At 39.5% G+C, this 25,880-nt stretch overlaps 1 protein-coding gene across 4 annotated transcripts in view; it reads left to right on the forward strand.

Annotated features, from left to right (window-relative positions):
• The window catches only part of LOC120060576 (MAGUK p55 subfamily member 2-like), a 51,159-nt gene extending 26,174 nt beyond the window's left edge, over nucleotides 1-24,985 (forward strand). For 2 of the 4 annotated variants that reach the window (XM_039009947.1, XM_039009944.1), the window contains 7 exons: nucleotides 9,552-9,683; nucleotides 9,815-9,907; nucleotides 20,260-20,356; nucleotides 20,564-20,725; nucleotides 20,978-21,180; nucleotides 21,600-21,728; nucleotides 24,809-24,985. In XM_039009947.1, the coding sequence (XP_038865875.1) occupies nucleotides 9,552-9,683; nucleotides 9,815-9,907; nucleotides 20,260-20,356; nucleotides 20,564-20,725; nucleotides 20,978-21,180; nucleotides 21,600-21,728; nucleotides 24,809-24,985 (993 nt within the window). Of the gene's footprint in view, nucleotides 1-9,551; nucleotides 9,684-9,814; nucleotides 9,918-20,259; nucleotides 20,357-20,563; nucleotides 20,726-20,977; nucleotides 21,181-21,599; nucleotides 21,729-24,808 lie in introns of all 4 variants that reach the window. The other 2 variants (XM_039009945.1, XM_039009946.1) reach the window with 1 other exon arrangement.
• Nucleotides 24,986-25,880: the final 895 nt, after the last annotated feature.

The raw sequence follows: 25,880 nt of genomic DNA on the forward strand, positions 1-25,880 counted from the left end.
TGTAAATAACTCAGTTCTTAACATAAAGACTTAAAACTCAAAATTCAATAAGAGCCTACCCCAAGGAGGATATGTGTTCACTTTCAGCTTCCTGTGTTAACCGGAAGTACCTTAAAATGGTGTCATAGGGGCTGTTTTGAAGGGTTAAAAGGTCAGATCTTTTCAAAACTTTATATGTGTGATTAGGCAACCCTCATGAACTGTAAATCAGTCATTTCTCCCAACAAATGTAAAAGAACAGCTCTCTCACACACACACACACACACACACACACACACACACACACACACACACACACACACACACACACACACACACACACGCACACGCACACAGAGCAAGGATGGAGTGACACAGAGCGGGGCTTAAAGACACACAGAGCCTGCAATGGCATGAAAAAAGTAGGCCCATAATGAAGCCTGGCCCTAAATTGCAGGTGCTTTTGGGTGACATCGGGAGAACATTTAGGGTTAGAACCATGTGGCATTAACCCTTAAATTACGGAAAAAGCAAACCATGCAATAATCTGAGACGGCGCTCAGATAGAAACAACATTTCTCCGCCATGTTGGAGTCAACAGAAATACGAAATTACATGATAAATATTCCCTTACCTTTGATGATCTTCATCAGAATGCACTCCCAGGAATCCTAGTTCCATCATAAATATTCAATAACGTTCCAACCGGAGAATTCCTTTGTGTCTATAGAAGTAATGGAACGCAAGTCGATATCATGTGGAATGCGCGTGACCAGGACCTGGCACTCTGCCAGACCACTGACTCAAACAGCTCCCATCCGGCTCAACATCGCAGTAGAAGCTTCATTCAACGTTCTACAGACTGTTGACATCTATTGGAAGGCGTAGGAAGTGCAAACAGAACCATATCCCACTGGGATTTGAATAGGCGAGGAGTTGAAAATCGAGAATTCCCACTTCCTGTTTGGATTTTTTCTCAGGTTTTTGCCTGCCATATGAGTTCTGTTATACTCACAGACATCATTCAAACCGTTTTAGAAACGTCAGAGTGTTTTCTATCCAATAGTAATAATAATATGCATATATTAGCATCTGGGACAGAGTAGGAGACAGTTCACTCTGGGCAAGCTATTCATGCAAAGTGAAAATGCTGCCCCCTATCCCTAAAAAGTTAACATAGTGCAATATATAATTTGGGCAGTATAAATGCCTTTTGGACATGGTTCACCGACTTTTGGGTTTGTAAACCGACTTCCTATGATCGTACATGGCAAATGGACATAACATCCTGATTTGGCACTTTCAAATCTTTCATATTGCATTTGGACATTTCTTATGGCATTTGGCAACAAAACAAAAGTGACTTTTGACTTTGACTTTTGACTTCCTATGAAATCATATTGCAAATGGACAAAACATATGCCTTATGGACAAGTAAAAACAAAAAAACAAAAATGTGGATAATAAAATTTGACAAAAGTATGTTCATACAGTTCTTATATATGTGTAATTGACAAAAACAAAATCGAAAGACTTTCGAAAAACGGTTCAGAAAGCACTTTTTTAAGGGAGTGATAAGTTCTTGATTTTTTTTCCAAATTTTCAAACTTTTTACTCTTGGGTCTTGACTTGTGTTACATTTGCAATATGAAAATGTATGGTGGAGCGCACTTGCCATCTATTGGATTTTTGCAGTGTTACACTTGGCATTTGCCATATGGTATTTGCAATCAGTTTTGAATGAAACGACGTCCAATTGAGTGGTATTGTACATTGTGTATATGTTTCGTACGGTGCCAATAACATCCCATTCATTTTTGTCCATTTCAGGGGAGTGTTCCCTTACTTCTGATACTCGTCAGTCTATTCTTGTTCTGAGAAATGAAGGCTATTTCATGTGAGAATTTGCCAAGAAACTGAAGATCTCGTACAACGCTGTGTACTTCTCCCTTCACAGAACAGCGCAAACTGGCTCTAACCAGAATACAAAGAGTGGGAGGCCCCGGTGCACAACTGAGCAAGAGGACATGTACATTAGAGTGTCTAGTTTGAGAAACAGATGCCTCACAAGTCTTCAACTGACAGCTTCATGAAATAGTACCAGTCTCAACGTCAACATTGAAGAGGCGACTCCGGGATGCTGGCCTTCTAGCTCTAACAGAGTTCCTCTGTCCAGTGTCTGTGTTCTTATGCCCATCTTAATCTTTACTTTTTATTGGCCAGTCGGAGATATGGCTTTTTCTTTGCAGCTCTGCCTAGATGGCCAGCATCCCGGAGTTGCCTCTTCACTGTTGACGTTGAGACTGGTGTTTTGCGGGTACTATTTAATGATTCACCAAATTATATTTTGAAAGAGGAAGCAAAATATTTTAAGCATATGTTTTGTTTTCAGTCTCCTCCATTTCCACTGAATGATGTTAACTATAAGGATGTCTTTCCTAATAATAATAATAATGTAAAATTAACAAATTTACAGAAAGATCTGTGTGATAGCTAATTTACAGAAGAGGAACTTTTTGAGGCAATAACATTTTTTCAGTATGGAAAAACACCAAGGCTTGACGGTATACCAGTAGAGGTATATCAGACCTTTTTTGATCCATTATTAGCATGTTTTAATTACTCTTATACAAATGGTAGACTTTCAGCTACTCAACAAGGTCTGATTTCATTACTACTTAAACAGGAAAGTAAGTATAAAGAGGCCTCTAACACTTCAATGTTGTGATGCAAAAATCCTGGCAAAATGCATTGCACATAAAAAAGGTTTTACCAGATATTTTGTTGTCCTGATCAGACAGGTTTTTTACATGGACGATATATTGGAGATAATATACGACAATTACTGGAAACAATTGAACACTATGAAACATTGAAGATACCAGGCCTGGTCTTCATAGCAGATTTTGAAAAGGCGTTTGATAAAGTACGACTAGAATTTATATATAAATGCCTGGAATATTTTAATTTTGGTGAATCTCTTATACAATGGGTTAAAGTTATGTACAGCAACCCCAGATGTAAAATAGTAAATAATGGTTACTTCTCAGAAAGTATTGAGCTTTCAAGAGGAGGTAAACAAGGCTGTCCGTTGTCTCCATATCTATGTATTATGCCCATTGAAATGCTAGCTATTAAAATTTGATCCAACAAGAACATCAAGGGGTTAGAAATCCAGCGGATAAAAACAAAAGTGTCAATGAATGCCGATGACTCTCGTTTTTTCTTAAGTCCGCAATCTGGATCCCTGCACAGTCTCATTGAAGATCTTGATCACTTTTCTAGCCTCTCTGGATTAAAACTTAATTATGACAAGTGTACCATATTAAATCAAATCAAATTTTATTTGTCACTTACACATGGTTAGCAGATGTGAATGCTAGTGTAGCGAAATGCTTGTGCTTCTAGTTCCGACAATGCAGTAATAACCAACGAATAATCTAACCTAACACACAAGTGTAAAGGGATGACCTCTCACTCATTATGTATTGGACCGTTAAAAAATACAGTGTTTAAAAAAACCTTGTAGTTTATCAATAAAATGGGCGGATGGTGAAGTAGACATACATATTGGTATTCACATCTTAAAAAATATAAATGAACTTGCCACAATTAATTTCAATAGAAAGTTAGCAAAAATAGATAAGATTCTGCAACCATGGAGAGGTACATAATTGTCTATTTATGTAAAAATCACATTGATTAACTCTTTGGTCCTATCACAGTTTACTTACTTACTAATGGCACTGCCTACTCCAGATGACTTGTTTTTAAATCATATGAGCAAAACATATTTCATTTTACTTGTAATGCTAAGCTAGACAAAATTAAACATGCCTATTTATATAATGAATATGAGTTTGGGGGGCTAAAATTATTTAAAATTTTTTTTTTTTTAAATTGTTTTAAACCTCTGACTCATACTGCACATAAGTTATACTTAAACCCCAAATGGTTCTCCAGTAGATTATTAAAAAAGGCTCATCCTTTCTTAAAAAAGTGCCTTTCTGCCTTTATATAGATTACTTCTCGTTTTCGACTAATTGAAAATGACATTTTGTTTAAAGTATCACCCTTTCTTAAACAAGCCATTGTAACGATATTCGTCTTCGGATGAAGAGTAGTCATCGGATCAAAGCACAGAGTGGTAATTGGTCATGTTATTTATTTAGAACAGAAACACTAAACAAAATAACAAAGAGAGTGAAACGAAAACGAAACAGTCCTGTAAGGTGCAGCAACACAAAACCGAAAACAACTACCCACAAAACCAACATGGAAAATGGCAACCTAAATAGGCTCCCCAATCAGAGACAATGAGAAACAGCTGTCTCTGATTGGGAACCAACTCAGGCCACCATAAACCTACATACCCCTAGACCATACAAAATCCCCATAGATAAACAAAAACCCTAGACAAGTCAAAAACCCATACACAATACAAAAACTAAACAAACCACCCTTGTCACACCCTGACCTAACTAAAAAATAAAGAAAACAAAATATAACTAAAGTCAGGGTGTGACAGCCATACAAAGCTGGTTAGAATTTCAGTTTTATCCTCCAAAATATCGAACAAATATTACACCAAATGTTATGGTTAAACTCAAATATACTGATTAATAAAATTATATTATGGTATTATGATATTATGAATAGAAACGGAGGAGTTATGTCACATATGCAGTTATCGAAAATATATGGGAATATCTGCTCAATCCAAATGTACAATCAACTGATTGCAGCACCACCACAAAAATGGAGGCGGCAAGTGAAAAAGGGAGAAGGTAGGGAAATTGTTTGCCTCCCATATATTAAAGATACAAATTGGCTGAAAGGAACTGGCATAAATAGAAAAATATATCTGGCAGTCCAACAGATAATTCTGGGTTTGGCAGATGCCAGGAGAATGCTACCTGCTCGAATGCATAGTGCCAACTGTAAAGTTTGGTGGAGGAGGAATAATGGCCTGGGGCTGTTTTTTATGGTTCAGGCTAGGCCCCTTAGTTCCAGCGAAGGGAAATGTTAATGCTACAGCATACAATGATATTCTAGACGATTCTGTGCTTCCAACTCTATAGCAACAGTTTGGGGAAGGCCCTTTCCTGTTTCAGCATGACATTGCCCCCGTGCACAAAGCGAGGTCCACACAGATATGGTTTGTCAAGAATGGTGCTGAATAACTTGACTGGCCTACACAGAGCCCTGACTTCAACCCCATCGAACACCTTTGGGATGAATTGAAACGCCGACTGCGAGCCAGGCCTAATCGCCCAACATCAGTGCCCGACCTCACTAATGATCTTGTGGCTGAATGGAAGCAAGTCCCCGCGGCTTGCTTCCATTCAGATGTTTCAACATCTAGTCAAAAGCCTTCCCAGAAGAGTGGAAGCTGTTATAGCAGCAAAGGGAGGACCAACACCGTATTAATGCCCATGATTTTAGAATGAAATGTTTGACGAGCACTTTTGGCCATATAGTGTACCTGAAAAAAAAGGTAGGGCAGTCAGTATCTGGTGTGATCACCACCTGCCTCATGCAGCACGACACATCTCCTTTGCATAGAGTTGATCAGGCTGTTGATTGTTGCCTGTGGAATGTTGTCCACTCTTCTTCAATGGGTGTGCAAAGTTGCTCTATATTGGCGGGAACTGGAACACGCTGTTGATCCAGAGCATCCCAAACATGCTCAATTGGTGACATGTTTGGTGGGTATGCAGGCCATGAAAGAGCTGGGACATTTTCAGCTTCCAGGAATTGTGTACAGATCCATGCGACATGGGGCCGGGCATTATCATGCTGAAACACGAGGTGATGGCGGCGGATGAATGGCATGACAATGAGCCTCAGGATCTGGTCACGGTATCTCTGTGCATTCAAATTTTATATAGATAAAATGCAATTGTGTTCATTGTCCGTAGCTTATGCCTGCCCATACCATAACCCCACTGCCACCATGGGGCACTCTGTTCCCAACATTGACATCAGCAAACCGCTCACCCACACGGCCCCATCTGCCCGGTACAGTTGATACTGGGATTCATCCGTGAGCACACTTATCCAGCGTACCAGTACCTATTCGAAGGTGAGCATTTGCACACTTAAGTCAGTTACGATGCCAAACTGCAGTCAGGTCAAGACCCTGTTGAGGACGATGAGCACGCAGATGAGCTTCCCGGAGACGGTTCCTGACAGTTTGTTTAGAAATTCTTCAGTTGTGCATACCCATAGTTTCATCAGCTGTCCTTGTGGCTGGTCTCAGACAATCCCACAGGTGAAGAAGCCAGATGTGGAGGTCATGGGCTGGCGTGGTATCACGTGGTCTGCTGTTGTGAGGCAGGTTGGACATCCTGCGAAATGATCTAAAATGACATTTGAGGCGGTTTATGATAGAGAAATGAACATTCAATAGTCTGGCACCAGCTCTGGTGGACATTCCTGCAGTCAGCATACCAATTGCACTATCCATCAAAACTTGATACATCTGTGGCATTGTGTTGTGTGACAAAACTGCACATTTTAGAGTGGCCTTTTATTGTCCCCAGCTTCTTGATATGCCACCCCAGACAGGTGGATGGATTATCTTGGCAAAGGAGAAAAGCTCACTAACAGGGATGTAAACAAATTTGTGCACAAAATTTGCAAGAAAGAAGCTTTTTATGCTTTAGGAAAATTTCTGGGATATTTTTTTTCAGCTCATGGAACATGTGACCAACACTTTACATGTTGCGTTTATTTTTTGGTTCAGTATAAATGTAACCTTAGCCCATGTCTGTTTTGGGACTTCTGTATATCTGAAAGCATTTTATATGTGTATCCAATATGCCAAAAAAGTCCACTTAGCCTATCAAATCTTTTCAGATATACATGAAATTCTATTTGGTTTTTCAGAAAATACTGTACAGCCAATGTCTCCCTCCTGCAGTCTTTAACCTTGTGTCTCCTGCCAAGAATATGAATCCAATGCAACGTCCTCAAGTGAGTGCTATGGTGGCATTTATTGTCATGAATCTGGAGGCAAGAGTGGTCACTAGCCTCAGTCATAAAATCAGATTTAAAATCTAACCTTAACCCTAACCTTAACCACACTGCTAATGCTAATGTCAAACCCTAACATTAGATTAAGGTTATATATATATCCAATTTTGACTTTGTAGCTGGCCCATCTAGTGGAAATCACTCAGTTCTGCCTGCAGGCCAAGCTTCATGACAATAAACGTCAACCTGACAATTGCGCCGGCAATTTTACTTTTCCAGTTTTGTGAGAGAGAAAAATATTTGGAAAGTGTAATCCTACTAATGGCTTTTCTCTCATGAATAAAGAATGAGCTACTGGAGTCACCGTGAGGATGAGAGAGCAAACCAAAAAGGGCCAGAAAAACACCGAAAAAGATCTGTACAGTACATCTGTTCCAACTTGAAGGAAAATGTTTCAATCTCTCATTTCAACCCACAGACTCAGCATTCAGTTGACAAAAATTGTTATTCAAAATAGTGCATGCACCCTAAATGAATACACCTAAAACACATTACTGGTTACTATTAGTCCCCTTTGAACTTCTTCCGACCAGCCTTTGAATTCCTTGTTAGTATAGTGTCCTTAGCTCTGTGAGCATTTGCCCCTGGAGTCTAGCTAATGGACCCAGAGTCTCTGAGTAGTCAACCCACTGGGTACAGATGTCAATTCAATGTCTATTCCACGTTGGTTCAATGTCATTTCATGAAATGATGTTGAAACACGGTGGTTTCAACCAGTGTGTGCCCAGTGGGAAAGAGTGTGCGAGATTTATTGTACTCAGCGACATCATGACCCAAATGAAATAAATAACAATAAAATGTTTTGTCACATACACCGGATACATACAGTGAAAGGTTTTCTTTTGCAGGGTCAGCCATAGTAATACAGTACCCCTGGTGCAAATGAGGGTTAAGTGCCTTGCTCAAGGGCACATCGACAGATTTTTCACCTTGTCGGCTGGAGTATTTGAACCAGCGAACCTTGGGTAACTGGCCCAGAGATCAAGGAAAAGCTCACAGGACTGAACACCTCTCTCAAATAGCAGTAATTCATGGCATGCTAATAGCCCACAGCTCTGTACTGTCCATCCATGTAACGCCTGTCGTCGGAATGAGACCAAGGTGCAGCGTGGTAGGCGTACATTCTTCTTTAATTTAAATGTACACCAAAAAAACAATAAACAATACAATGACCGACCAACTTCATCGTGCAAACTACATGCACTCAAAACAAAGACAAGATCCCACACTGAAGGAGGGAAAAATGACTGCCTAAGTATGATTCCCAATCAGAGACAACGATAGACAGCTGCCTCTGATTGGGAACCACACTCGGCCAAAAACAAAGAAATAGAAAACATAGAAATAAAGAAACTAGAATGCCCACCCTAGTCACACCCTGGACTAACCAAAATAGAGAATAAAAACCTCTCTATGGCCAGGGCGTGACAATCCATTCCACTGACATTTTGAAATCAGTCCCTGGGCTATTCTTTTGGAAATTATATTTGGCGCATTTCAAAAGGTTCGGACAAAAGACTTAGAGGTTACGGCATTGAAATGCTCCCTGGCGACCGGCGAGGGTCCATTTTGAAGTATTTTGATCTCCGGAGGCGACTTCAAGCTATCCAAACCGAGAGTTGCTGCAAAATGGTTTCTCTGAAAGGGAGAGAGATGACAGATAAGATGCTATTGTCTGTTCCCTTGCATCTCAAAACTGCTCCATCATCACAACACATTTTCAACAATGAGATAAACAGTTTGTCAAAACACTGTAACATTACATATAAGGAGCTTTGTGCAGGTGGGTGCTACACTACATTGATAGTGGATGATACATTCCTCTTAAGTGCTCAATTAATCCAGTCCATTAAAGAGATGTTCAGCCCGGTATATTACGAAGTATCAACATTAACGACCATCTCTCTGTACTGTGCTGGTGTATGCTGAGGTGACCGAGCTAAGTAGAAAACTCCTTTTACCCAGTGTCCTGTCTGTGACTCCAAGTGACAACATTTCCCTCCACATTGCTAAAGTCACTGGTGGGTAGAGGGGGTGATGGGAGGGCTAGAGTAGCTCAGGGGCCGAGGGGAGCATTTCATTCACACTTCAACTTGCTGCCATGAGTAATCACCGTTGAGCATAGGGAATGGTTGCCATGGCTACCTGTTTTGGCTCTAACTCCTTCCGACTCTTCCATTTTTAGGAGATGGGATACAGGGGTTGGGCTCGAGGGGTGGTGCTCTAGCTTTGTATTGTCTGGGAAAGTAAAGAGACAGATGAATGAGTTTCAAGTGAGCAAAGCTGTCTGATTGAGATGGCCTTGACCAGATACTGTAGCGATTCCCCAGGAACCATTGAGACCACACACTGGTGGCCGGTATTGTGTTAATAGTAGTATGGCATGTGAACAAATACTGTAATAAAGTGTTTTAACGTAGCATTTTGAAGTAGGCAGTGTATTGAGCACTAGATATTATGTATTATGTTTAGATGGTGTTTACCTCTACTCAAGCTCTGACCTGTTCACCGAGCTCCCTCTCCGTCTTCCTCAGGCGTATGTGAAGTGTCACTTTGACTACGCCCCGTCCCATGACAACTTAATCCCCTGTAAGGAGGCAGGCCTGGGCTTCAGCAGTGGAGACATCCTGCAGCTCTTCAACCAGGAGGACCTCAACTGGTGGCAGGTCAGTCACTTCTAATGGACAACCACTATTTAGTCTTTCACTTTATCATGTTTATCCTAAATAGTTAAAAAAAAAAATGTTTTTGTTGCAATGCAGTGATAGAACCACTTTATGAATTCTTTCCATCACAGGCATGTCACCTAGTGGGGGGCAGTGCAGGCCTCATTCCTAGCCAGCTACTGGAGGAGAAGAGGAAGGCTTTTGTCAAGAGAGATCTGGAGCTGGTTACTACAGGTACTGTATATTATATACTGCATTATAACCCACACAAGTACTGGAGGATACAAAGGAGCTTGGCATCTTCTACACACTAAAGACAGCACTCAATTTATTCAAGTTGAACACATTTACTAGGCAAGTCAGTTAAGAACAAATTATTTACAATGACGGCCTACCCCAGCCAAACCCTAACCCGGATGACGCTGGGCCAATTGTGTGCCACCCTATGGGACTCCCAATCACAGCCGGTTGTGATACAGTCTGGAATCGAACCAGGGTCTGTAGTGATGCCTCTAGCACTGAGATGCAGTGCCTTAGACCGCTGGTACGAATGTCTTATCCTATATTCAGGAAGGGCCTTTTCCCCTTTATTCAGATTACACCTGCTCACTTTCGGTTGTTTGAAAAGGAAATAATCTCCAAAATATCTTTATTTTTTAAACAAGCCTTAGAAAGTTGGTTGCAATTTCAGTTTAATCCACCTGAAAGGACGGAACAAATAGTACAACAAATATTGTGGTTAAATTCAAATATACTAATAGATAAATACACTGTATTTATCGAAGAAATGTTTAAAAAAGGTATAATTTTAGTGAATGATATCATAAATAGGACTGGTGGAGTTATGTCACACATGCAGCTAACACAGACATATGGAAATGTCTGCTCTACCCAAAATTACAACCAATTAATTGCAGCATTACCACAAAAATGGAAGAGGCAAGTAGAAGGGGAACAAAGTAAGGAACTTGTATGTCGGCCCTGTATTAAATAACATAAATGGTTAAAGAAAAGTGTGATAAATAAAAACATATACCAATTTCATTTAAGGACCAAAAAACTGACAGCTGTGCCATATAAATTGCAAAATAGTTGGGAAGAGATTTTCGATGTACCCGTTCCATGGCACATGGTTTATGAATTGATACGCAAAACAACGCCGGATTCAAAACTTCGAATTTTTCAATTTAAATTACTATACAAAATTCTTCCAACTAATAGAATGTTATATATATGGGGGATACAATCTTCCCAGCTCTGCAGATTCTGCTGTGAGGAGGCAGAGTCATTAGATCATTTATTTTGGTATTGTCCATATGTAGCTCGTTTTTGGTCACAGGTCCAGGAATGGCTGAAGAATTGCAACATTTGCCTAGAACTAACGCTACAGATAGCAATACTGGGTGATTTGAAAAGCCATAGTCAATCAATCAATAATATAATAATTATTTTAGCAAAAAAAAATCTTTTTAATTTACAATCTGTAGAAGCTATGAGAATAGGAAGGTTCAATTCTTTTGTGAAGCATCACAGCACAGTTGAAAAATATATGGCAAATAGAAATCCGAAATGGATGATGTTGAGAGATAGATGGGAGGGGTTGAATGGAGCTGAAGGGTGGGACTAATAACAAGATAAACAATGTAAAGCATACGGGATCTGTAAAATGTATATAGGTTCGGAACTTTTGTGAAATAGCACAGTTACAAATAGAATCAAACTGGATGGACATCAGAAATAGAGGAAGGACTAAGAACAAACAAGAGAGAACTATTGTAAAGTAGACTGTGTCTGTAAAATGTGTATAAGATGTATAAATTGAAGGTAAAAGCAGAAGTGTTTATTAGTTTACTCCAATTAGGGGATCGGCGGTAGGGTTTGCGGGGAATAATAATAAAGGTATATTCTTTTAAAAAAGTATGTATGTTTATATAGGTATGTGTATGTATACAGTATGCATGCGTGTATGGATATATATATCTACCCAAAAAATATGGGGGATTGGAAATGATGCAGACAATTACATTGGAAGCAACATTCTTTCCGCAATATTAAGCTGATCCACCCCTTAATATTTTTTTTATTTTTTTAAAGCAGCAGACTTAGAAAGACATGACTCAGAAAGGCAGGTTGTTCCTTATTAAGCTCATTCTAGACAGGAGGTGCCAGGTCACATTCATACTGTAGTGTTTTCTTTCTGTCTGTAGCACACTAGCACAGGTGGTAGGTGGTGAGTCCCCCACTCCGCCTGCAGCCCTGCCTGCAGCCACATGCTCTTCACTTCAGTAGAGGGAGGTGGCAGTCAGGCAGTCCACTAAGGCACTAAGACTGTCCTTGGACCTGTAGGAGACAAATATGGGACACTTGTGGGGGATATTCGGCCAAAACTATTGGCACTTTTGCACTTTTTTCAAATATGCACAATTTCTTCCAGAAAACGTTTTTTTTTTTTTTGTCAATGTCATTTATGTTTATTTTCTGATTTAAATGGATATATTAAGTTCTGAATAAAAACAAAGGTTATGCAATATTAACAGTGAAATAAAGAATTGTGGAGACCAAATACTTTGTTAAATTTCAACTTATTTTTAGGGAAAATTGTGAGTTACTTGAAAAAAGTACAAGTGTGCAATGTTTTGGGGCCACGACTGTATATAAAATGCCTATCCCAAGCTACTTATAGTCAACACATGTATTGATTGTATCAAGTCAATGTAAGAATAAAACACACAATAGTCAAGTTGCAAGCACCATGGTCCTACTGACTGAGCCCTTGGAACCAGAATTCAGTATATGATTTTAATGTGATCGAGCCATATTTAAAAAGCAGAAGTGGTCCATTCTCAAAGGTCCGGCCCTTTAATGCATTCCATCAACAAATATATAAACTGCGTCAATATCACAGTCATAATTGTATCCATGAACAAAGAGACATATCAAAAGGTTATGTCATGCTCATTGTTGTCTCTGCTTCAAACAAATGTCCTTTAAGCCCACACTGAAGAGACGACTGGGCAGTGACAGAGATTCCCAGGTGTACTGTTGTAATCAAATTGAACTGCCATCCTTTCTGTAATGCAGGGGTATTCAACCGGGAGTCTTCATTTTTTTAAATTATAGATATATATACAAAAAAAAGTTAACATTTTTTTATTCAAGTTTTCACGTATATCACTAGAAACAGCAGAATAAACACATTTTAAATTACTTATCTACAGTAGATAAGCTTTCTTGGCTTGAACATACATTTTTGCCAACACATAGCTAAACTTTGTTTATACAGCTAAACAGCTGGAGTTACCTTTCTAGCTAATAGGCTATGTTAGAGTTTTTTTTTTTTTTTTCTTTTTTTTGGGGTGGATCAGCTTAATATTGCGGAAAGAATGTTGCTTCCAATGTAATTGTCTGCATCATTTCCAATCCCCCATATTTTTTGGGGTAAATATATATATCCATACACGCATGCATACATATATACATATATACATACACATACCTATATAGACATACATACTTTTTTAAAGAATATACCTTTATTATTATTCCCCGCAACCCTACCACCGCTCCCCCAATTGGAGTAAACTAATAAACACTTCTGCTTTTACCTTCAATTTATACATCTTATACCTATTTTACAGACACAGACTACTTTATAATAGTTCTCTCTTGTTTGTTCTTAGTCCTTCCTCTATTTCTGTTGTCCATCCAATTTTATTTCCACTTGTAACTGTGCTATTTCACAAAAGCTCCGCACCTATACACATTTCACAGATCCCGTATGCCCTACATTGTTTATCTTGTTATTAGTCCCACCCTTCAGTTCTACTCAACCCTTCCCATCTATCTTCCAACATCATCCATTTCGGATTTTTATTTGCCATATATTTTTCAACTGTGCTGTGATGCTTCACAAAAGATTTGAACCTTCCTATTCTCATAGCTTCTACAGATTGTAAATTAAAAATAAACATTTTTGCTAAAATAATTATTATATTATTGATTGATTGACTATGGCTTTTCAAATCCCCCAGTATTGCTATCTGTAGCGTTAGTTCTAGGCAAATGTTGCAATTCTTCAGCCATTCCTGGACCTGTGACCAAAAACGAGCTACATATGGACAATACCAAAATAAATGGTCTAATGACTCTGCCTCCTCACAGCAGAATCTACAGAGCTGGGAAGATTGTATACCCCATATATATAACATTCTATTAGTTGCAAGAATTTTGTACAATAATTTAAATTGAAAAATTCGAAGTTTTGAATCCGGCGTTGTTTTGCGTATCAATTCATAAACCATGTGCCATGGAATGGGTACATCGAACATCTCTTCCCAACTATTTTGCAATTTATATGGCACAGCTGTCAGTTTTTTGGTCCTTAAATGAAATTGGTATATGTTTTTATTTATCACACTTTTCTTTAACCATTTATGTTCTTTAATACAGGGCCGACATACAAGTTCCTTACTTTTTTCCCCTTCTACTTGCCTCTTCCATTTTTGTGGTAATGCTGCAATTAATTGGTTGTAATTTTGGGTAGAGCAGACATTTCCATATGTCTGTGTGAGCTGCATGTGTGACATAACTCCACCAGTCCTATTTATGATATCATTCACAAAAATTATACCTTTTTTAAACATTTCTTCGATAAATACAGTTTTTTTATCAATTACTATATTTGAATTTAACCACAATATTTGTTGTACTATTTGTTCCGTCCTTTCAGGTGGATTAAACTGAAATTGCAACCAACTTTCTAAGGCTTGTTTAAAAAATAAGGATATTTTGGAGATTATTTCCTTTTCAAACAACCGAAAGTGAGCAGGTGTAATCTGAATAAAGGGAAAAAGGCCCTTCTTGAACATAGGATGAGACATTCGTACCAATTTACTAGAGAACCAGTTTGGATTTAAGTATAACTTTTGTATGACTGATGCCTTTAGTGAGAGGTCTAATGCTTTAATATTTAATAATTTCTGCCCTCCGAATTCATATTCGTTATATAAATAGGCCCTTTTAATTTTATCTGGCTTGCCGTTCCAAATAAAATGGAATATTTTTTGTTCATATAATTTAAAAAGCAGGTCACTAGGTGTAGGCAAAACCATAAGCAAATAGGTAAACTGTGATATGACTAAAGAGTTAATCAGGGTGATTTTTCCACAAATAGACAAGTATTTTCCTTTCCATGGTAGCAAGATCTTATCTATTTTTGCTAACTTTCTATAAAAATTTATTGGAGTGAGATCATTTCTTTCTTTTGGGATTTTTATACCGAGTATATCCACATCTCCGTCAGACCATTTAATTGGTAAACTACATGGCAATATAAAATGTGTATTTTTTAGTGATCCAATACGTAATATGGTACATTTATCATAATTTGGTTTTAATCCAGAGAGGATAGCAAAGGTATCTAGATCCTCTATGAGGCCGTGGAGAGACTCTAGTTGTGGTTTTAAAAGAAAACATGAATCATCAGCGTACAATGACACCTTAGTTTTTAAGCCACGGATTTCTAATCCATTAATATTAATGTTTGATCTAATTTTAACAGCTAACATTTCGATGGCAATAATAAATAGATATGCCGATAGTGGACAACCTTGTTTTACTCCTCTAGATAGTTTAAAACTTTCTGAGATGTAGCCATTATTTACTATTTTACACCTAGGGTTACTATACATAATTTTAACCCATTTTATAAGAGATTCCGCAAAATTGAAATATTCTAGGCATTTATATATAAACTCCAGTCGTACTTTATCAAAAGCCTTTTCAAAATCAGCTATGAAAACCAGACCTGGTGTCCCCGATATTTCATAGTGTTCTATTGTTTCCAGTACTTGCCTTATATTATCTCCAATGTATCGTCCATGTAAAAAACCTGTCTGATTAGGATGAATAATATCTGACAAAACTTTTTTTATTCTATGCGCCAAGCATTTTGCTAGGATTTTTGCATCACAACACTGAAGTGTAAGAGGTCTCCAATTTTTTAATTGGACTGGATCTTTATATATACCACTTGGGTCCTGTTTCAGTAATAACGATATCAGACCTTCTTGTTGCGTGTCTGATAATCTACCATTTATATAGGAGTGGTTAAAACAAGCTAATAATGGTCCTTTGAGTATATCAAAAAAAGTTTTGTATACTTCCACTGGTATGCCATCCAGCCCTGGAGTTTTCCCATCCTTAAAGGCCCCAATTGCATCAAGCAGTTCCTCCTCTGTAATTTGGCCTTCACATGAGTCTTTCTGTACAGATGTTAATTTTACATTATTAATAGGAAAAAAATCCATACAATTAGTTTCAGTTAGTGGAGATGGAGGAGCCTGAAACGAAAACATATTCTTAAAGTACTTCACTTCCTCTTTCAAAATATCATTTGGTGAATCATGCGTGACTCCATCATTTGTAACAAGTTTTAATACATTTTTTTTGGTAGCATTTCTATATTGAAGATTGAAAAAGAATTTGGTGCATTTTTCCCCATATTCCATCCAGTTCGCTTTATTTTTATAATATATTACACTGGATCTTTCTTGAATAAGTTCCTCCATTTCTTTTTGTTTTTCCTCTAACTTATTCTGTGCCTCTATGGTACCGTTTTTATTGCTATCTAACTGTACTGTTAGTCCTTCAATTTCCTTTGTTAATATGGACTCTTTTGATCTAAATTCCCTTTGTTTTATAGATGAGTACTGAATTGCATGGCCTCTAAAGGCACACTTAAAAGTGTCCCATACAATAAGGGGATCTGCTGTACCTATGTTATGTCTGAAAAAGTCAGTTATAAAATCTTCTGTCCTAGTTCTAAACAATTTATCATCTAGTAGACTTTGATTAAATTTCCAATATCCTCGCCCACGTGGAAATTCTGTAAGAGAAATATATATGCCAATTATGTGATGATCCGACCGCATTCTGTCCCCTATCAACACTTTTTTAACTTTTGGTGCCAGAGAGAATGGTATAAGAAAGTAGTCAAGACGACTAGCTTGATTCAGCCTCCGCCATGTATATCTCACTAAATCAGGGTATTTAAGTCTCCATATATCCACTAATTCCAATATATCCATGACATTCATGATTTCCTTAAGTGCCTGAGGGTGATAGTTTGTAGTGTGATTTCCTTTCCGGTCTATAGAGGTATTTAAGACCGTATTAAAATCTCCCACTATAATAATAGAGTCTAGTGTTGCTTGTAGAGTTGATAAATTCTTATATATATTTTCAAAGAAGCTTGGATCATCATTATTCGGACCGTATAGGTTAACAAGCCATATTTGTTTATTGTCCAATAACATATTTAAAATAATCCATCTACCTTGAGGATCTGTTTGGACAATTTGCACATTTGGATCAAAATTATTGTTAATTAAAACCATCACCCCTTTTGAATTTCTTTGCCCATGGGAGAAATATATTTTGCCCCCCCAGTTCTTTTTCCACAAAACTTCATCTAAAACTGTTGAATGGGTTTCCTGTAAACAATAGATATTATAATCCTTCTCTTTTAGCCAGGTAAATACTGATCGTCTTTTCTTATTATCTGCTAAGCCATTACAATTGTAACTGGCTATACTTATTTCACCACTTACCATAATGAGACACACCTTTCATTCTTTTAATCAGAATATATTTTTGTAAACGTACTATTAAAAAGTAACATAATGATTGAGTGTCTATATAGTTGTACCATGATATTTGCATTTCTACTAAGTAAACCTCCAATTGGTCCCTACTATTCCACCCGCTAAAAGGCCTCATCTCGAGATGGCTTGTCATCCCAATGCCCGGTAGACCACCCTCGACCCCCTGTATCCCATAGCCCTGAACCGACTGGGATCCATTCTTTGAAAAGAGCATACAGTGCCATTTACCGAATTGAAGAAGATCAATTACCATATGCATTTCCATTGCCCTCACCTCGATTTGTATTATATATATCTGTGGATCATCCTCTATTGTCCCTAACATCTTTTACTTCTTCCTTCGCAACAGTTGTGGGATACACACATACACCCACACACACTCAGCCCTTACCCCCACACAACCATAAGCTCACTTTCTCAACAATTGCACCATCCCAGAGCCCAACTCAAGATGGGTCATGATTTACAAATGCACTTGCAGTTGCAGCTGCATGAGAAGGCCTGCAAGACCGCACAAAAAATTAGCAAAAATTGAGAGATTTATTTACCATTGTCATATCCTAGATAATGGAGGTCAAATGTACACCTTATTCCTGAAACACCCACAATACGGCCACCCGTCATGACCATGTCCCCACGCATCTCCATGCAGTCCGACTTTGATTTTGTGCCGCCAGGGCCACAATAATATACCCCCTCTCTGAATGTCCGAGTGTGACCCCCTCCCCATGGGTTACTGCAGCTAGTGTTGCCAGCACTGCCACTGCCTGGGTGGGGGCACCCCACCGGAATCCCCACCGGCTAGGTACAAGGTCGTCAAGGTTCTCATTAGCAGCTTTGAGAATTTCCTTGTATATTATGCTCTCCCTTTATGGGGCTTTGGCTTTGCAGGACCAACCCTGCCAAGCAGGCTCAGAATCTTGAGGGGGCAGTGCTGCTCTTGGTCTCTGACCTCATTTTAGCTGCATACAGACCGCTTACAGCGGGCACATAAAACAGTTAGGGACTTCTCCTTAGTATCTGGGTCATTCAGGTGGGTGTCTAGGGTATAGTGCCATGGACCGTACCATTAAAATAGGATAATAAATAATTAGATATAATTTATAAAAAAATAAATAAAAAATGTAGTTCTCCATGATAGGACAATAAATAAATAAGACGTATAATTCATTATAAAAGTATATCCATCATCTGAACAACATTGAAAGCCCTCTCATACCCGGCTCACAGCAATACATTGGCTCTGGGATATGCAACCATTTCATTACTCACTCACTCAACTTTCCAAACATAACAAATAAAATAAAAAATAAACACAAACCATACCATCCACACATACTGTGCCTTCTGTTTACTTAGTTTTTATCTTCACTATGTTGAATTAGTGCTTGTGTGTTCAATTAGTTATATGTGAAGATTTATAGAAAAGCTATATTTTTTATTGTATTGTTACAATCAGTAACCGGGCTTGAATTGTGTTTATTTCCCTCGTCTATGAGAACTTTGTAATTTTTAAAATAACCATGGAGTAGTCTTTGTGTCTCTGAACAACTGGTTATCAATATATAGTTTATCAACGACGAGAGCTACTCGTTTCGCTTTTAATCTATTTTCTTTGAAAATTGGATACAGAACTTTGCGCCGTTCTGCAATTTCCTTCGGAAACTGATCATTCATGCCAATTTTGGTCCCAGCAAGTCTTTTACCCAGGCTTTTAACCATTATTTTATCTTTAAATGAAGCAAATTTGGCAACGATTGGGCGTTCGTACCTCTGCCCTCTCTGTCCGAAGCGGTGAACGCGTTCAAGTTGGATTTTGTCGATAACTTCGCGTGGAATCTGAAGCGCTGTAAGGAGGAACTCTCTAACTATAGATTCAGGAACTTCTCCTTCTTTTTCTTGGATACCTGTAAGTACCAAATTCTCTCTCATGGATCTAGTTTGTATGTCTAGTAAGGTTTCCTTCAGAACGGTGTTCTCCTTTTTAATTCCATTCATTTCGGTTTCAATCTTATTGACTGTCCCTTTTAGCGCGTGTGTTTGCTTCTCCAATGTCGCAGCTTTTTCATCACTCATCTCTAGGCTTGCCTTCAACTCTTTTATATCCTTACTAACTAATTCAAGTATACCCAGTTTGTCATTTATTGATTTTAACAGATCGGTTTCGACCTTTACCATTCCGGGTGGTGAGAATATTAAATCATCAGTGTCTGTAGAAGAGTCACGTTTTCGTTTTGTAATCGGTTCCCCTGTCTTACTCTCCGTCATGTTTGGTTGTTGCCTGTTTTCGTAATATTTGTCGATAAATGTCTCTAGTTTTAGGATTTGTTTTGTGTTATTGTCCAGATTGAAGGTTATCACTCACCAGATTAAGTAGTGCTAATATTTTAGTCTAATTTAGCAGATATTTCGAATATTATGTTTTATCTTGAGGTGCTCTACATAAATCCCTTCAGTCCGCCATTACCCTTACGTTACCTTTACGTCATACGTCACTCTCTCTCCTCTATGGCTATGTTAGAGTTACACTTCCTCTAACAAATCCAATGTGGGGAGGTCAAAATAATTAAAAACAATCTACTAAATCCATTCATTATAAAATGTTGATTAGTCCTCCTTGCCATTATCTGTCACCTAATGATAAGACGTGGGATTTTTTTTATTTTTTGCAAATATATGAAGGGGGTCCCTGGGTTGCTGTTTGCCTGGGAGGGGGTTTCTGGGTAACATTGAAGGCCCCTGCTGTAATGCATTGGCATACTCCCCTCTGGTGGTACAGGCTCCATATTGCAGACTTGATTTACGATACAGAACAGCAACATTGTAAAAGGCAAACCGACCCTGCCTGGCAGGTACTGTCCATTGAATTGATAAAGACTAATTTTAAGTGGGTTGAGAAGTACTGAATGAAGACAACATTTTGTGTGTTGCCTTTCTCAGGTCCTCTTTGTTCTGGAATGGGTGCGAAGAAGAAAAAAAAGATGATGTATCTGACAACCAAAAATGCAGGTACGTTTTCTTTGTGCCAAAATGACAATTTGTATACGTAACAATGTTTGAAACTGCTGCCATTGTATTCTTTACTTGTAAACTCTATTAGAAAAAAGTGTAAACGGTTGTCAATGTGGTATGCTATATTATGTGTGTGAATTACACTAGGTAAAGTAATACTGATAGTAATACTGATTATGTGGATATGAATATGTTCCTGTTCAGAGTTTGATCGGCACGAGCTGAGGATCTACGAGGAGGTGGCCAAGGTTTCCCCGTTTCGCCGGAAGACGTTGGTTCTGATTGGAGCACAGGGAGTGGGCCGCCGTAGTCTAAAAAACAAACTGTTGGTGTCAGACCCCCTGCGCTACGGGACCACCATCCCCTGTGAGTAGCACTACAGTAGCATTTAACACTGACAAGCCATTGACATTGACCCTCTGTGATTTGTGCCATATTAAATAAATATTTAAAAAACAATTTACAAATACAAATACTGTATTCACATTTGTATGAGATACAAGGACTACATTTTTTTAATTCTGTGTGCGTTGCTCAGCACTGTGTTTGTCAGTTGCTATATTTTTATGTACAAAACCCAACAACAACCATCAATCTCTCTTTACTACCTGTTTCCAGTTACTTCGAGGAAGCCCAAGGTGGATGAGAAGGATGGACAGATGTATTCGTTCATGACTCGCACTGAGATGGATATGGACATTAAGAACGGACGCTTCCTGGAGCACGGCGAGTACGACGGGAACCTCTACGGCACGAAGATCAACTCCATCCATGAGGTGGTGGATGCTGGAAAGATCTGCATCCTGGATGTCAACCCACAGGTAGACTATAGCATCTGGGCATCTTTAATTCATTCATCGGTATAATACTCCAGACACATTTTCTCTGCATCAATGTCCAGAGAAGAGGTTAATCTTAACCTTTTTCTTTCTTTTTGAAAGGACAACAGAATTCGGTCTCCCCTTTGTATTTTATTGTTTTATTGAGATTGTTGGCTACATTACCGCCAAACTTTGGCACATAGAACAGTGAAGTAAAAGGATTATTATAGAACGTTCTTATTTTTTAACCAAAGCCAAGGTTTGCATTACGGAGATGAAATGGAAGGAATGGAATACTTTAATGAGACTCAATATTCCCAAGTGGTTCATAGCTAATTTGATTAGCTCGTTACCGCATTAGCATCTATTAATAATCTATTATTAAAACTGCTTTTGAACTATTTCATTTCTTTCTGCAGGCACTTAAGGTTCTGCGGACATCAGAGTTCCTTCCCTACGTGGTGTTTATTGAGGCTCCAGATTACGAGGTCCTCAAAGCCATGAATAAGTCTGCCAAAGAAGCCGGAGTGATGACTAAGCAGTTAACGGTGAGTCCCAGACAGACTGGACAGTTGTATCATAGCTACATCATTGTTCCAGTTAGCAGAATATGTTGTTTGAAACGCGTTGAAATGTATGACTGGTATGTTGAAAATGCATTAACCCTAGCAATTCATCATATTTAATAAGCCCATTAACACCAATTCATTTCTGACTGTGTACCACTAATCTCAGTGTTACATCACCCCTTGTTACCGTCTCGGTCATGTCATAGTATCAGTTTGACCTGATGTACAGTCCTACATCAGCACTCCTACTCTGAGATGCTTTTTGAATGGGCACAATAGGCAATAGTAGCAAAGTAATTACAATTTAAAAAATTAACACTGGAGTGATAGATGTGCAGATAATGATGTGCAAGTAGAAATACTGGTGTGCAAAAGAGCAAAAAAGTTAATAAAAACAATATGGGGATGAGGTAGGTAGATTGGATGGGCCATTTACAGATGGACTGTGTACAGCTGCAGCGATCGGCAAGCTGCTCAGATAGTGAGTTAGTGAGGGAGATATGTCTCCAACTTCAGCGATTTTTGAAATTCGTTCCAGTCATTGGCAGCAGAGAACTGGAAGGAAAGGCGGCCAAATGAGGTGTTGGCTTTGGTAATGACCAGTGAGATATACCTGCTGGAGCGCGTGCTACGGGTGGGTGTTGTTATAGTGACCAGTGAGCTGAGATAAGGCGAAGCTTTACCTAGCAAAGACTTATAGATGACCTGGAGCCAGTGGGTCTGGCGACGAATATGTAGCGAGGGCCAGCTGACGAGAGCATACAGGTCGCAGTGGTGGGTGGTATATGGGGCTTTGGTGACAAAACGGATGGCACTGTGATAGACTGCACCCAGTTTGCTGAGTAGAGTGTTGGAGGCTATTTTGTAAATGACATCGCCGAAGTCGAGGATCGGTAGGATAGTCAGTTTTACGAGGGTATGTTTGGCAGCGTGAGTGAAGAAGACTTTGTTGTGAAATAGGAAGCCGATTCTAGATTTAATTTTGGATTGGAGATGTTTAATATGACTCTGGAAGGAGAGTTTACAGTCTAGCCAGACACCTAGTTATTGTAGTTGTCCACATATTCTAGGTCAGAACCGTCCAGAGTAGTGATGCTATTCGGGAAGGCGGGTGCAGGCAGCGAACGGTTGAAAAGCATGCATTTAGGTTTACTAGCGTTTAAGAGCAGTTGGAGGCCACGGAATGAGTGTTGTATGGCATTGAAGCTTGTTTGGAGGTTAGTTAACACAGTGTCCAAAGAAGGGCCAGATGTATACAGAATAGTGTCGTCTGCGTAGAGGTGGATCAGGGAATCACCCGCAGCAAGAGCGACATTGTTGATATATACAGAGAAAAGAGTCGGCCCGAGAATTGAACCCTGTGGCACCCCCATAGAGACTGCCAGAGGTCCGGATAACAGGCCCTCCGATTTGACACACTGAACTCTATCTGAGAAATAGTTGGTGAACCAGGCGAGGCAGTCATTTGAGAAACCAAGGCTATTGAGTCTGCCGATAAGAATACGGTGATTGACAGAGTCGAAAGCCTTGGCCAGGTCGATGAAGGCGGCTGCACAGTACTGTCTTTTATCGATGGTGGTTATGATATCGTTTAATTCCTTGGGTGCCCCTCAGCCACGCTCGTGACCAGCTCGGAAACCGGATTGCACAGCGGAGAAGGTGCGGTGGTATTCGAAATGGTCAGTGATCTGTTTGTTAACTTGGCTTTCAAAGACTTTAGAAAGCAGGGCAGGATGGATATAGGTCTATAACAGTTTGGGTCTAGAGTGTCACCCCCTTTGAAGAGGGGGATGATCGCGGCAGCTTTCCAATCTTTAGGGATCTCGGACGATACGAAAGAGAGGTTGAACAGACTGGTAATAGGTGTTGCAACAATGGCGGCGGATAATTTTAGAAAGAGAGGGTCCAGATTGTCTAGCCCAGCTGATTTGTACGGGTCCAGGTTTTGCAGCTCTTTCAGAACATCTGCTAACTGGATTTGGGTGAAGGAGAAGCTGGGAAGGCTTGGGCAAGTAGCTGCGGGGGGTGCGGAGCTGTTGGCCGGGGTTGGGGTAGCCAGGAGGAAAGCATGGCCAGCCGTAGAGAAATGCTTATTGAAATTCTCGATTATCGTGGATTTATCGGTGGTGACAGTGTTTCCTAGCCTCAGTGCAGTGGGCAGCTGGGAGGAGGTGCTCTTATTCTCCATGGACTTTACAGTGTCCCAAAATATTTTGGAGTTAGAGCTACAGGATGCAAATTTCTGTGTGAAAAAGCTAGCCTTTGCTTTCCTAACTGACTGCGTGTATTGGTTCCTGACTTCCCTGAAGAGTTGCGTATCGCGGGGACTATTCAATGCTAGTGCAGTCTGCCACAGGATGTTTTTGTGCTGGTCGAGGGCAGTCAGGTCTGGAGTGAACCATGGGCTATATCTGTTCTTAGTTCTACATTTTTTGAATGGGGCATGCTTATTTAAGATGGTGAGGAAATTACTTTTAAAGAACGACCAGGTGTCCTCTACTGACGGGATGAGGTCAATATCTTTCCAGGATACCCGGGCCAGGTCGATTAGAAAGGCCTGCTCGCAGAAGTGTTTTAGGGAGCGTTTGACAGTGATGAGGGGTGGTTGTTTGACCGCGGACTCATAGCGGATGCAGGCAATGAGGCAGTGATCGCTGAGATTATGATTGAAAACAGCAGAGGTGTATTTGGTGGTCAGGATAATATCTATGAGGGTGCCCATGTTTACGGATTTGGGGTTGTACCTGGTGGGTTCCTTGATAATTTGTGTGAGATTGAGGGCATCTAGCTTAGATTGTAGGACTGCCAGGGTGTTAAGCATATCACAGTTTTGGTCACCTAACAGAACTAACTCTGAAGCTAGATGGGGGGCAATCAATTTACATATGGTGTCCAGGGCACAGCTGGGAGCTGAGGGGGGTCTATGACAGGCGGCAACAGTGAGAGACTTATTTCTGGAGAGAATTTTTTTTTAAATAGAAGCTCAAACTGTTTGGGCATAGACCTCTATCATAGACCTTTATCACCACTATCATCACCATGTTGTTCCTCCCATGCAGGACTCTGAGCTGAAGAGGACATTGGATGAGAGCGAGAAGATCCAGCGTGCCTACGGACATTACTTTGACCTGAACATCATCAACGACAGCCTGGAGGGGGCCTTCTGCGGCCTGAAGACGGCACTGGAGAGACTGAGCTCAGAGCAGCAGTGGGTTCCTGTCAGCTGGGTCTTCTAAAGGCCAATCAATCAGAGGTCAGAGCTAGCGGTCAGGAGGTCAGAATAGGGGTCATAGGTCTGAGGAGTTGGCAGGTTGAGTGTGACCAATTAGGAGAGAGTAAATTGTAAAGGAGTGGAGTTTCCCTCAGCAGCGTGTGACGCTATACGATGTGCAAGTTATGTCAATTTTAGTTCCCTTTCCATTGTTTTGTAGGCTAAAAATGAGCCTAAAATTTGCATCGTCAAAGTCACGAAAACGTGGTCATTTAAGATATATATTAAATTGTATACTCTACCATATGCTGGTTTTCAATGTATTTGATGGCCAAGAAGAAGCATGAAGCCGAAAAGTGAAAATCCGTTTCATTAGAACTACAAATCTTTCGGCAGCTCGCCAGGTCTACAGTTATTTTTTTTTGCATTTAAAAAAAGTAACGGCTGGCAGTGTTCATAAAAAAAAAAAGTGTAATCTAATATACAACACATCAAACAGCCTGTAAGTAACGGTTTCTTACTGTGAGTTAGCTACTGCGTGATTTACAATGGCAGCCCACAGCCGGAACATGGAAGACCCTGGATAAAAATGTCTTTTAAACGCTTATTTGATAGCGAGGGACACATTCAACCCGACATATCATAAGTTTTGTTCCTTGACATTATTGATCTGCATTTGTTGATGGGAAATGTTTTTTTTGTTGGTGAAACCGAATAGTTTAGGTTTGTTTGATGAAGGGATCCAAGCTACAGTTCTTTCCACAACTTGGCATCAATAAACAGTAAAAGTATTTTTTTTAAATATAAATCGAAATATAAATGCCAATTTGCAGGACGAAACGAGTAAGTTCTCGGCTAGAGCATGCATGTTCCGGCATGCTGTCAAAGCAGCAGGAGATGTAGTTCAAATGAGACTTTTC

Source organism: Salvelinus namaycush, chromosome 16, assembly GCF_016432855.1.
Source record: "Salvelinus namaycush isolate Seneca chromosome 16, SaNama_1.0, whole genome shotgun sequence".
In the NCBI taxonomy this organism is placed as follows: Eukaryota; Metazoa; Chordata; class Actinopteri; order Salmoniformes; family Salmonidae; genus Salvelinus; species Salvelinus namaycush.